The sequence below is a fragment of the Mustelus asterias genome, chromosome 17 (genome assembly GCF_964213995.1).
Source record: "Mustelus asterias chromosome 17, sMusAst1.hap1.1, whole genome shotgun sequence".
In the NCBI taxonomy this organism is placed as follows: Eukaryota; Metazoa; Chordata; class Chondrichthyes; order Carcharhiniformes; family Triakidae; genus Mustelus; species Mustelus asterias.
This window is the reverse complement of record NC_135817.1, coordinates 79,434,371-79,447,874: the sequence shown is the minus strand read 5'-3', so window position 1 is coordinate 79,447,874 and position 13,504 is coordinate 79,434,371. Positions and strand designations below refer to the sequence as shown.

Sequence of the window (13,504 nt, the reverse complement as noted above, 5' to 3'; positions counted from 1 at the left end):
AGGATTAGGCTATTGAGTTGGACGATTAGCCATGATAGTAATGAATGGCGGAACAGGCTCGAAGGGCCAAATGGCCTCCTCCTGCTCCTATCTTCTATGTTTCTATGGCTCAGAATTTCTTGGTTGAATAGGCTATTCTCCCAATGGTAACCTAAAAAGAAAAATGATAGTGGAGTTACATTAACCACATTCCTATTGTGAACTTTCTGGCTGTGCCAGCAGATGACAAGATAAGATTGCTGCATTTGCACTTCTGGTAGGTGATGCTTACATGAAAGAAGTGTAGGCATTCCGATTTACACAAACATTTAAAATCAGTCACAGCATTCAGACACAAATCTTTGTTTATTCAGCAGGGTAAATGGTAAAGTGCTAATCGCAGCATTTACTTAGCAATGCAATGGAGTTCCTGAATGCAGTTTATTCTGCTTTGTGCGATGAAGCACACAATTATATGCTAGCTATGGTATACTAAACTCTTGCAAATATAGGTCTGGGAAGGCAGCAGAAACCAGGAGACGGAAAATACAAGTAAGCAAATTGAAAAAGCAAACAGTAGTCAAATGAGTACAATCTACTGCAGAGATCCATCAATTTTCTCTTTTAACACATTCATTCTGGGTCCCAACACCAAAATGGTGATGTAGTATTAGTGTTACTGGATTCATAATCCAGAGACCTGGACTAATGCTCCAGAGACACAAGTTCAAATCCCATCATAGCAGCTGGTGGAATTTAAATTCAATTCATTAATAAATCTGGAATATAAAGCCGATGGATCGTTGTAAAAACACATCTGGTTCATTAATGTTCTCTCAGAGAAAAGAATCTGCCACCCTTACCAAGTCTGACTTACATATGACATCAAATCCATAAATAGCCACTCAGTTGTAGCAATAAAGTCGCCATATTTCCAAATGACCGGAGACTGCTCTCGCTTTTGAGGGGGAATGTAACTGAATATTCTCAACATGCTTGGATAAGTGCAGCTCCAACAGAACTCAAGAATCTCAACACAATCCAGGATAAAGCAGCCCATTCAATCAACATCCACCATTCCTCCACCGCTGGTGCAGTGACAGTAGTATGTACCACTTGCAATGTGCGCTGCAACAACTCGCCAAGTCTCCTTCAACATCGCCTTCTAAATCCATGATCTCTACCAGATTGGTGTGGAGGGAAAGCAGATGAATGGGAACAAATTCTACTCCAAGCTACTCAGCATCCTGACATTGAACTATATAATTGTTTCTGCACGGAGTCAAAACTCTGGAACCTCACCCCTCTCAGCACTGTGGGTGTACCTAAACCACATGGACTGCAGCAGTTTATAAAGTCGGCTCACCACCACTCTCACGGGAAATCATGCATGTGCAAATTATTTGTTCACATCCCATGAATGAAACAATCCTCCCCAAAAAATAAACCAGCTTCAGATTGTTTAAGATCACCACTGATTTTGTCAGATGATGATAAGAGCGCAGTGTTCAAAAAGGGTCCCATAAATCCTTTGGGGCATCACAAAGAGGTTCTCAAAATCATAATGATAAATTACTGCACTTGTCATTCCTGTCCTTGCTGTAAAGTAATAGGAGTTACACTAAGTGCAAAGGTTCAATGCTAAAAATCAGGAAAGGCTGTCAGGTCACCAAGCAATCAACAGTGCAATGCCTTGATTCATTTCAGGCTGTTAATAATGAATAGCAAGAGCTTAGCCTGCCAAACAAGAAAGTTTTGAAAGTCTTGGTGCCCTTTTCTTCTATGTACTTGTGCAAGATGGTATCATGTTGGCATGCTTGAAATCAAATGCCACACACGGCATTTTAAGGTTAAGAATGAGTTTGCATCCCCTTGCCAGCAGCTGTCATGGACTGGAGCACTCTGCAGAGCAAATCAAGCATTTCCTTTTCACTAATTTAGAGTCCAAGATGCTTTGAACTGAGAGAAGCTTCCAAAAATTCTGCATTTCTTAGTTACTACATTTCTCTCAACAGCTTGTAAAAGATTTCCTGTACAAATAGAATGGCCACCAAAGTCTACATTGGCAGCTCCACCTCATTCAGATCACAAATACCCGTCAGTTTTTTTGTTAAAATTTTTATCAACACTGATATTAAGTTAATCATTAACTAACAATCAAGCCAACCAATCTTAAACACAAGGCAACATTTCAATCAGGATCACTGCGAGAGTCGAAGAATAATTCCCTGTCTGCAACATCTCTAACTTGAACCATTATCATCACTAAATCATCTAATCACTCAATCACTATCACCTTTATCGTCAGCAAATAGAGAACAGATTCATTGTAAATTTTACTGGTTGCAAGAGTGGGCAAAATCCTGGGTGCCCATATCCAGCATAATTCTTAATTGTTAACTACTGGAGCATTCGTTTTGACAGCAAGTTGATGTTAAAATATTTAAGATCACACTTGGCCACAATTTCAGTATAAAATGTACAACATCCACCAAGACTAAGTGGCTAACATTGTTTACAATCAGTAAGCTCTAGTTAGAAACCATAGAAACCCTACAGTGCAGAAGGAGGCCATTCGGCCCATCGAGTCTGCACCGACCACAATCCCACCCAGGCCCTACCCCCACATATTTACCCACTAATGCCTCTAACCTACGCATCCCAGGACACTAAGGGGCAATTTTAGCATGGCCAATCAACCTAACCTGCACATCTTTGGACTGAAAGAAATATCAATGAGAAGTTGTTGAATTTGTGATTAGAATTTTTTGGCACCATTTTGCATGTTTAAGTGTCCGTTAGAGAAAGTGCAGTAAATTAAGAATGCTTATACTGTTGAATACACAAACATCTGAAGTATCCAAGTACAAAACAGAAACTGGTCAAGGTCCAAATTGCCCAGCCCAGCAATGAGTAAATGACATACCTCAAGTCGGTTGTCAATGAAACAAAGAAAGCACACACCAATAAGTAATGTTTTGGCATCAACTGGCTAAGCCTCTGAGGTGACAGGGACATACAACAATTATCAAATGGTTCTGCTCTCAATTGGTGCAAAGAATACATGCATGTTGACGTAGGATGAAAACAGAATGGATAGTGCCCCGGTGCCTAATATGGCCAAATACCCTGTTGCAGGCATTCCAAACTGTGGATCATCACCTCCAATGAGGTCACAGAGGTCCCATTTGGTTTGTGAACTCTCCCCCCTCTGTTACAGCAATGCTGGATTGATGCACTTAAGAGGCCTGCAAATGTAAATGAGTGCAGGAAAAACCAGGTCATGCAGCTGAGCCAGAAAGGTGAGTGGCAGCTTCAAACTTTATTATACTGAATCAGTTCCCTTTTGAAATCTGTCATGGTCCCCACTTTCACCACTCTGAGGAAATGGGTTCCAGGCCACTGGAACACTTCCCAAATTATTTGCCAATGCATTAAGGTTTTTTCTCACATCCCTGCATCTCTTTCCCAAAACCTTAAATCTGTGTTCCCTAGTCTTTGTGCCACCCACTAATGGGAATCTTTCTCTGCCTACCTCATCTACTCCTGTCAAAATCTTGTACACCTCTGAAATCTCCCCTCAATCTCCTTTGCTCCAATGACAACAAATCCAGCTTCTCCAACCTAACCTTGTAGCTTAAATCCCTCATCCTTTGGCCCATTTGGGTAAATCTCCTCTGCACCTTCTCAAAGCTCCTCACATCCTTCCTAAAATAAGATGCCCAGAACAGTACTAGTTGTGGTCTAACCAGAGCTTTATCAAGGTTCAGCAAACTTCCCTGCTTTCATACTCGATCCCTATTTAGGAAACCAAAATCCAATTTGCTAACGATTGTCTCAATATATTTTGCCACCTTCAAAGATTTATGCACACAAAACCGCAAGTCCCCCTGTCCCTGCACATTAGATTTGTGCCATTAAGTCCATAATGCTCCTCCTAAATTTTTTTGCCAAAATGCATCACTTCACACTTCTCTGTATTAAATTCAATCTGCCACTTGTCTGCCCATTCTGCTCACCTGTGCCCTGTTGCATTCAACTGGTACCATCCTCGGTCAGAGTTGGGTATCAGCAAAATTTGAAATTTTACTGCATTCAAATATCCAAATCATAAATATTTATTTTAAAAAATCATTGGTGCTAGCCTTGAGGAGCATGACTGTCTACCCTTCTCCAGTCAGAAAAACAACCATTGACCATTGCATGTTCTTTCTTTTGCCCTCAAACCAAATTATTTGGATCCTAGCTCATAGATCCTCCTATTCCACGAGACTCAATTTTGTTAATCAGCTTTTTAAGTCCGACTTTGACTTTCTTTAAACCCAATTAGGTAAGACCCATTGCAGTCCCTTCAACCTTCTGACAGAAAAAAGCAGTAAATTATGCTTTTTTTGTACACTGATATATATTTTGCTTTATGCTAATTGCTAGTATAGAACCTTCTCCTATCTACTGTAACACAAGGTTGTGCTAATTGCTAGTATAGAACCTTCTCCTATCTGCTCTAACACAGTGTTATACTAATTGCTAATATAGAAGCTTCTCCTTCTTGCTGCTCTAACACGGTCTTCCAATTTTTCTGGCCACGGAACCCTTTTGAGCTCCCAAGAGAACTGACTGAACCCCTGAGAAACATTCTTATTGCGTCGAAGATTTAATGTTCACATTATATATTATAAATTAATGATTTGAAAGAGGGAACTGAATATATTATCTCCAAATTTGCAGATGATGCAAAGTTGGGTGGGAGGGTGAGCTGTGAGAAGGATGCAGAGATGCTTCAGCATGATTTGGACAGGCTTGCGTGTGTGGGCATATGAATGGCGGATGCAGTATAATGTGGATAAATGTGAGGTTAAACACTTTGGTAGCATTAATAGGAAGATAGATTATTACTAGAATGGGTGTAAATTGAGAGAGGTGGATACTCAACGAGACCTTGGAGTCCTCATGCATCAGTTGCTGAAAGTAAGCGCGCAGGTACAGCAGAGGATTTGAGGATAGGGATAGGTATGTTTTGCTGCAATTGGACAGGGCATTGGTGAGGCCGCACCTGGAGTATCGTGTGCAGTTTTGGTGTCCTTATCTGAGGAAAGATGAGGGAGTATAGTGAAGGTTTACCAGGCTGATTCCTGGGATGGCAGGTCTGTCATATGAGGAGCGACTAAGTCGGTTAGGATTATATTCACTGGAGTTTAGAAGACTGAGAGGGGGACCTCACAAAAACTTGGAAAATTCTGACTGAGTTAGACACATGGTAGATTCAAAAAGTATGTTTCCAATGGTGGGGGAATCCAGAACTAGGAGTCACAGTTTGAGGATATGGGATAAACCTCTTACAATTGAGGTGAGGAGAAATGTCTTCACCCAGAGGGTGGTGAATGTGTGGAATTCACTATCACAGAATGTAGTTGAGGCCAAACGTTGTCTGATTTCAAGAAATTGGATATAGCTCTATGGGCTAAAGAGATTAAGGGGTATTGTGGGGAAGAGAGGTGGGGGAGAAGAAGGGATCAAGATATTGAATTCGATGATCAGCTATGATCAAAATGAATGACGGAGCAGGCTCAAAGCACCGAATGGCCTCCTTGTGCTTCAAGTTTCTACGTAACCACAAAAAAAATTGGTTGTTTTAGCGCAATAGGTCCATAGATACAAAAAAGTTTTTAAAAATATGTCTATTAGAATTAAAATGTATTATTAAAAAAATTCTTAAGCCTGACTTGTTAGTCTTTTTTAATGGCCCACATCTTGAAGCTGTGACCCAACCACCGGAAAAAACCTGAATCCTGTCCAAATTTCTTCAGGCTTTAATGTTATACTGTCACCCCATCTCCTTTGCCTGAACACCTTGTATCCAGGAATATTTACGATGCAGTCTTGTCCTTTTTTAAGCCAGATACAAGTTATTGCCACATCAGATGCCCATGCGCCCATTTATAACTTGCTATTTTTCACTTAGTACTATCCATCTCTCCCAATCCTTTGTCCCCCTTGTTTCTCCTTTCTAATTCAACATCATGGTTCCCATTCTCTTGCCCAATTAGTTTGAAGCACACGCATCTTCCCCTACCCCACCTCCCCCAAGCACTAACAAACTGGGGAGGACATTGGTCCCAGCTCTGCTGAGATGCAACCTGTCTGGTTCATGCAAGTCCCACCTCCCCCAGAATCAGTCCCAATGTCCCAAGAGTCTAAAGCCTTCCATCCTGCATCATTTCTCCATCCATGCATTAATTTACTCTTTCCTTTGAGTTCTATACTCCTTAGCACCTGTCACTGGGGGTGATCCAGAGATTACTACTACTGAGGACTTAGTTCGTAATCTCTTTCCTAGCTCCCTAAAATTTTATCCTCCTCCTATCTCTGTTGCTGGTACCAATATGGCTGTTCGTACCTCCCCGCTGAGTGCACTGCAGGCATTCAGTGACATTCTGGCACTAGTTTGGCATCTTACTATCCTGGAATTACATTTGCAGCTGCAGGGAAGCCTGCCTGTTCCCCCAACTATAGAATCCCCTATCACTATTTATTTCCTAAACTTCATTGTCTGACATCACTGCACAACTGAACCATCCTTACTGCTCTGGTTGCACTTCACAGAACAACCATCACCTTCATCAATATTTTAAACTTCACATGGGCTGACAACAAGATGCACTTGGGACTCCTGCACTCCTGATCAGTTTCACCTCGACTGTCTGATGGTTGCTCATACCCTCTCTGCGTTCACACCCTTAAGCTATGGGGTGACCCTCAACAGAAATGTGCTACCTACATGCCTTGCAGATGAACTGCAGTAGCTCCAATTGCTGCTCACACTTCGAACCCTGATCTCAAACTCCTCTGGCTGATGACACTTTCTGCATGTGATTGTCCAGGACATAAGTGTTTAGAAGTTTCCACATAGCACAGGATATGGTTTCTGCCCTTGCTTCTATTTTATTAGACTATTGACTAAATTTAGAGAGACAAATTTAGAACTTAAATAAACAGTCAGCAGCTAGTTATCAATTTTTCCTTCCCTTATGCTAAGATCACTTTATTTTACAGGTAGGTTAACTTAAATATTTTACTTCAGTCTTATTATCGGTCTCAGATTTTAATTTAATGAAAAAATAGAATCTTTTCATATTATTCCTTTTTGTTTTTATTTTCTCTGCTTAGATCCAACTGCTTCCCTCTGACCACCATACCCCGTCCCCTCTGATCATCTCAGGAAAGATTTGCAGGGATAAAGGGGAGGGTGGGACAATGGGATTTGCCGAGAGTTGGCACAGGCTGAATGGGTCAAATTGCCTTTTTCTGCACTGTAACTATTCCATGCTTCTTTCTTGAAGCATGTTTGCAAACTCAGATTGAATTTCATGTTTCTTTGCACTTTTAAAACTCTGCACTGCTGATTTTACACTGAAGGCAAGGTAGGCACAGCCTAGAATGACCCAGTCCCATCCATCTGGCTGCCTCTCGGCCATTTTCCTTTGAACAGATGATGACAATTTTGCTACTCCAAACTACTCAGCAATTCAATTCGATGTCAGATTTGTACCATAACACTCTGCCTTAGTTCCATTATCCTTTACCTAAAAAAAACTAAGTTTCAAAATTTTAATTGTGCCCCAACGTCACCTTTTAGGGGAAAGAGTTTCCAATTTTCACTACATCTTTTGTACTCAACTATTTCCTAACGTGACCATAGAGCAGCCTAGAATTTTAGGTTCTGGATTTCCCTCACTAAAGAAAATAGTTTCTCACTACCTTTGGCATTAATTCCTAACTCCCCACTAAATACCTCCAGTTGTTCACCACTCAAGGGAACACAAATCTAGCCGACGTAACCTGTCTTCATAGTTTAACTTTTTTCTGGCGAACATGCACTGCACTGTAAGCCCAGATATCCTACCTGAGGGACGGAGCTCGGAAGTTAACACAATATGATGTTAGTGTATCTTTAAGAGTTTTTCAAAAAAATCATGTTCTCTGTAGCTCGCAGTCTTAGCTGATGTCATTGCTGCCGGCTGTCTATGACAGCCCTTTTATTGTTCCTCAAGTGGTTTAAATGGGAGCCTCAGGTACTTTCTGAGATTAGATTGTATGACCCTGCATTGTTAGGAGAAAAACTGCTAGGCAGGTCAGGTGACAGGAACGTTTTTTTTCAGTTCTGAGCTGCAGGTTACTTTTTAGAAGGAACATCAAGCTGAAAAGAAACGTTTCTCTCTCTCCGCTTTATTTGGCAATTCTGCTGGTTATCTGAAAACAAGGCCTCGCCTTCCTGGAGGAGAAAATCTGCTGTTAGTGGCTTGAGCAGAGTCTACCTGGGGTTCTGGGAAACTGTTCTGACTTCAAACTGTTCTGGGTGCGTCGAGAGGACTATTAGAACTTACAAGACAGAGTTTTCAATTCTCCAACCAAAGGACTCAATCCCACTGTCATGCGAGCGTTAGACTTTGCTGTGTTGAACTTGTTTAAAGGGTTTTGTCTATGGAAGGTTTTGGTTTGATTGGATCATCTTGATAAATACATCTAAGGGTTATACATTATCGTGGTTGTTTTGTTTTTGTTTGTCATTGATGAAAGTTATTGCTAATTTTCTTTGCATACATGTTAACTATATTCTTAATTAAACTTTGTTTGATAAAAGCTCCCCAGTGGGTCATTTGAATCATACCTGAAGTGAAACATATCATGCTTATCGAAGCCAAATTCAAGATGCAAAATTCATGCTGCAGGTAGGCTCTATAAAACACTTTGGAGTTTGTGACCTGAACCATAACAACAGTAGTCAGAGTCTAACCAGAGCTCTCTACATAACTTCCACCCCTTTATATTCCAGCTCCCCCAGAATAAAGGTCAATATTCCATTAGCCTTTTTATTTTTCCCCATTTGTCTTCTAGCTTACAGTGTTGGCAAATGTCTGATACTAAACTGGACTGTCCTTAACCTTGATGAGCCCAAGATGAGCTTCTGACCACATACTCATGCCAAAACGAAGACCATCTATTTCAATCTCTGACATCATGTGATTTTGTCCTGCTTCAGCTCACCTGCTGCTGAAATCCTTCATTATTGCAATGCACCCCTGGCTGGTGTCCATGCTCTTTCCTCCATAAACTTGAGGTCACCCAAATTTCTGCTGTCCTGATCCTTACTTGCACCAAAGTCCTGCTTGTTTGGCAAGTCAACGTGCTTGCTGACCTATGTGGGGTCTTGGTTAAGCAAAGACTTGATATTTTGAATTTTAGTCCTGGATTTCAAATCTCTCCATGGTCTCACCCCCTGCCTAGCTCCAATTTCCTCCAGTTCCGCAATCCTCAGATATTTGCACTCATCCAAATGTGGCCACCATTAATGGCAGTGCCTTTAGCTGCCTGTTTCCTAAAGTCTGGAATTTTCTCCCTAAACCTCATTGCCTATCTCCCTTTAAGATGCTCCTTAAAACCTGTCACTTTGACCCAGCTTTTGATCATCTGCCGTAGCATCGCCTTATGTAGCCCCTTGATTGTTTTATTGCATTAAATACACCACATAAATATTTAGCTGAGTATTGCTGAAAAACTTGCCAATCAGCACTCTCTTCTCATACAGTATAAAGTTGTTTCCCCTGACATTGGTATTTTGCACTTGTCCTGATGAGTGCAAGACAATAAGCTCCGAAGACATGGCCTTTTTTTAAAGCAATGCTGAAACTCTGTACTACCAAATAACTATTTATTAAGCTGTTATTGATTCCTGTACTTGAACCCCTAAATCTCTCTGCTCCTTCACAGTTAGTTGTAGCTTCTGTGTACTGAGACTCAAGCTTCTCCAAAAAGAAATGACATCACGGCAGAATGCCGGTTTAAGGTTCATAAAAATTCAGTGTTAGTAATTATATTTTGAATGACCATTCCATTCCCAATAAGGTGGCAAAACGCACTGAACAAGTCTCAGTAATCTGCCAGTATTAAGATGTTTTTAGCTAGCTCCCAGCACAGGGCAGAGAAAATAATTTAACAATGCCTTAAGAGTTCAGATGTTTCCATTCCAAAGACCTGTGTAGAGTCGAGGAACAGGTGGAGACAGCACTTCAATTGTAAGTCAAATGGAGCTTATCATGGATCAACATTAAAGGATTTGTGGGTCTAAGTATCAGGTCTAAATCCGGATGCTTAGTAGTAATATCCAATAGCTACAGAATCCTTCCATTGGTCATTGCAGTCCCCTCAATAAGTAACATCTATAAATTGATCTGAGCACATTGGTTTTCAATTAAACCACACAGCTTACACTGTTCTTTGAGAGGACACAATGGACAGTGAACTACTTACTTCAAAATTACTAAGACGGGACGGGACGGGACGGGGGGGCATTAAATGAAACTGACTATAAAGAAAGGAAATTAACAATGTAACAGTCAAATAAAGAAATAAATATTTGAAGAAAACTTTGAACAGCTTTTATACAAATACAAACAATATCAGGAACAATGGATGACGATTGAAAGTGTATTCAAGAAATACTGATATAATTAGTAACTCTAAGACATGGCGGACTGCGGAGGATGGCCAAGAGCCAGAGTTGAGGCTAATTAATGTTCACAACAGGCCTACAAAGAAGTGGCGCAATGATAAAAAAAAATAATAGTGCCTTAAAAAAAGTGGATATTTCAGAACATTACGTGACTGAAGCAATATGGATTGCAATCAAGCCAATAAAGGTCAATCAGTAAGTGCAATAAAGTCACCAGCACAAAATGAGTAGACAGACAAGGAGCTACTCAGTCAGGTAAGGCTGTGGAAAATCATAATATACTAATGATGAGAGATTTGAACATCCCACAGGTACAACAGGCAGATGAGTACAAACCTTAAGGGAGAAATGGGAAAGCAAAAACAAATACGTTGAAGCAGTCAGGGATTGTTTCCGCACGCAACAGGAGATGGAGGCAATAACACCATCCAGGACCGAAGGAGTCTGCTTCATCAGCATCCCATTGTCAGCTTAAAGATTCACAGTGACTACAAGGTGTACCATCTACAAGATGAACTGCAGCAAATCACAAGGTTTCTTTGACAGCATCAGGACCTTTACCACGGACAAGGTCAATGGGTGTATGGGGACACCAAGTCACACATTATCCCAAATTGGAAACATATTGCTATTCTTTCACTGTTGCTCGGTCAAGATTACAAAAAGTATTTTGGGAATACCCTCACCGCATCATTCAAGAGGAGACCCAATATCACCTTTTGAAGGGCATTTAGGGTGGTTAATAAAATGGTGTCCTTGCTAGTATATTCCCAGGTTGAATGAAAAGATACAAAACAGCATCCAATTCCTTTACTTAATTTCTGTACAACGTCTATAAAAGCACTAATTTGGTCCAAATATCATAAATATTTACCAAAACAAATCATTATACTCTTAATGTATCATTTCACAACTTCCGTAGCACATCCTATCTCCATAATAAATCTAAGCATCTGATTAACCAGGTCATATATAGCAAAAGTCAGGAAAGCCCTCAAGCCACAGGTAGATCTTTACATCTTAGGATATGCAACTAATACAAAAAAAAAATCATTTTTCAACTATGCACATACCTCTTGACAGTACTGCAGGATTCCTTCTTTAGTTCCAAAGCAGCTGTTTGTTCCAGAAGGATCAGACACCCACTTGCCGCTCTGTACATTCATGTGCATGTTTAATTTGCCGCAGAACATGGCGATTTGGGGTTCTGCTGCCAACAGTCCAGTACCTCCATCAGTGGGCACCTGGTAAACAGAATGATCTTAATTACTAACAAAGCATCAAATAAACAGTCTAGTGGTATAAAAACAAACATTTATAAAGGATTATTGAAAAGTCAAGGTGCAGCTTGTAATAGAGCCAACAATATTGCCATTTTAAAATTCCGTGAAGTTTCGATGCAACAGTGCAACCTAACTTATTATGAAAGGAATTTAAACAGTTGCCAGAAAATGGTGAGTGCTTCGGTTAAATCTTTGCACCGAGGAATGCTGACTGAATCCAAGATGATGTTAAAAAAAATCTTGAAAACAAACATTAAAGAAGATTTACTGTAGGCCTCATGCAAAGTGGCACCAGATCCTATTGAACAGGTTCCTAAAACTACACAAAGCATCTTTTTCAAGTTCTCGAAGGTCGAATCTTACTTCAAGAGGTTTTAGTTTCAAATGAGGAAAACAATCTGATAAACTGCACCTCTCCAATTTGAACTGCATGTTGAATAAAATCAGAATACATTTCTTCCTCCACTTTGGATCATTTTTGTGGGAATGGGCAATGTGACAGTCAGCTACAAATAGTGGGCAATATTTCCTGACAAAATATTCAATCAACACCTGAAATCAAAACCTGAAACCTTTTTTAATTAATAGTTTATGAGGTGTGAGCATCTCTGGTTAGGCCAGCATTTGTCACACATTCCTTACTGCCCTCCAGAAGGTGTTGGTGGTGAGTCACCTTCTTCGACCACTTCAGTCCAGGCTCTCACTTTTACTACCTGAATGACTCAGAGAGCCACCATGTTCCAGGAAGCTATCCAAGCTGGGGTGTTGGGATATCAGTGACAGTTGTGGTCTGATTGGTACAGAAGCATGAAGAACTAGAAATTAATTTCAAAGAGTTACTACAAGCTGATTTCTTCTGGCTCAAAACTGAAGACAGAAAAAGTTCAGTCATGTAAATGCATGGCTGCAAACTCAATGTGAAGCGGTACACACAGGTTTATATAACTACATTCAATCTGGATACCCTTCATCTATCTTGGGGACAATTTGTTGTTTTACAAGACTACGGATAAAGGGACTCTCTGCCAGCTGCACATCCTCATGTCAACATGATTTAATACAGTTGCTTGGTAAACCTTTGAAAACACGGGTCTATGTGGAGTTGGTTTAGTACAGAGCCGCTCTGTGTTCTCTATAAGAGACCAGCAAATGGTGGAGACGGGCTGCTCGGTGGAGCATAAAACAATCGGCATTGGCACTTCCTAAAACAGGGCACATCGTCAAGCATGAAGATGAAAGCACTTTTGGCCATTCGCTCATTTTGTGTTGGCATGTAGTGTTATCTTTCGACGCAAGCCACTCAAGTTTAACAATAGATTTTTACCCTCAAAATAACTTGTAACTCATCTTAGGAATTAATGGGATGATAAGATCGAAGATACTCTAACCCAAGGTTCCTTCGGATATTGAAAGCAATTATTTTACATTTCTCTTAGGTTTTAGATAACATATAGGCACTGGCAGAGCTAACAGTAAAGCGTTAAATGATAATTTACTCACATGTAGATCAGAGGATGAAATGAGTAACTATGATTTTAAAATATAAGCTGATATTCTAAATGTATTTCAAGTATTTTACTGTGATTGTACACTTTGTCCAATGCAAGTTACCGAAAGGCATGATGGGAAAGTTTAGAGCCAAAGGCCTGGGAACCTTTAGCTAACAGAACTCACATCAGGAAATTCTTAGGAGGTAACATATTTTGCAACAGTAATGAATAGGTTCAGTCAC

The 13,504-nt window shown here is 40.4% G+C and overlaps 1 protein-coding gene across 2 annotated transcripts in view; it reads right to left on the bottom strand.

The window, feature by feature from the left end:
• LOC144506644 (amyloid-beta precursor protein-like) overlaps positions 1–13,504 on the bottom strand; it is a 189,115-nt gene that overhangs the window by 124,325 nt on the left and 51,286 nt on the right. For both annotated transcript variants that reach the window (XM_078233035.1, XM_078233034.1), the window contains exon 2: positions 11,563–11,733. In XM_078233035.1, the coding sequence (XP_078089161.1) occupies positions 11,563–11,733 (171 nt within the window). The remainder of the gene's footprint in view (positions 1–11,562; positions 11,734–13,504) is intronic.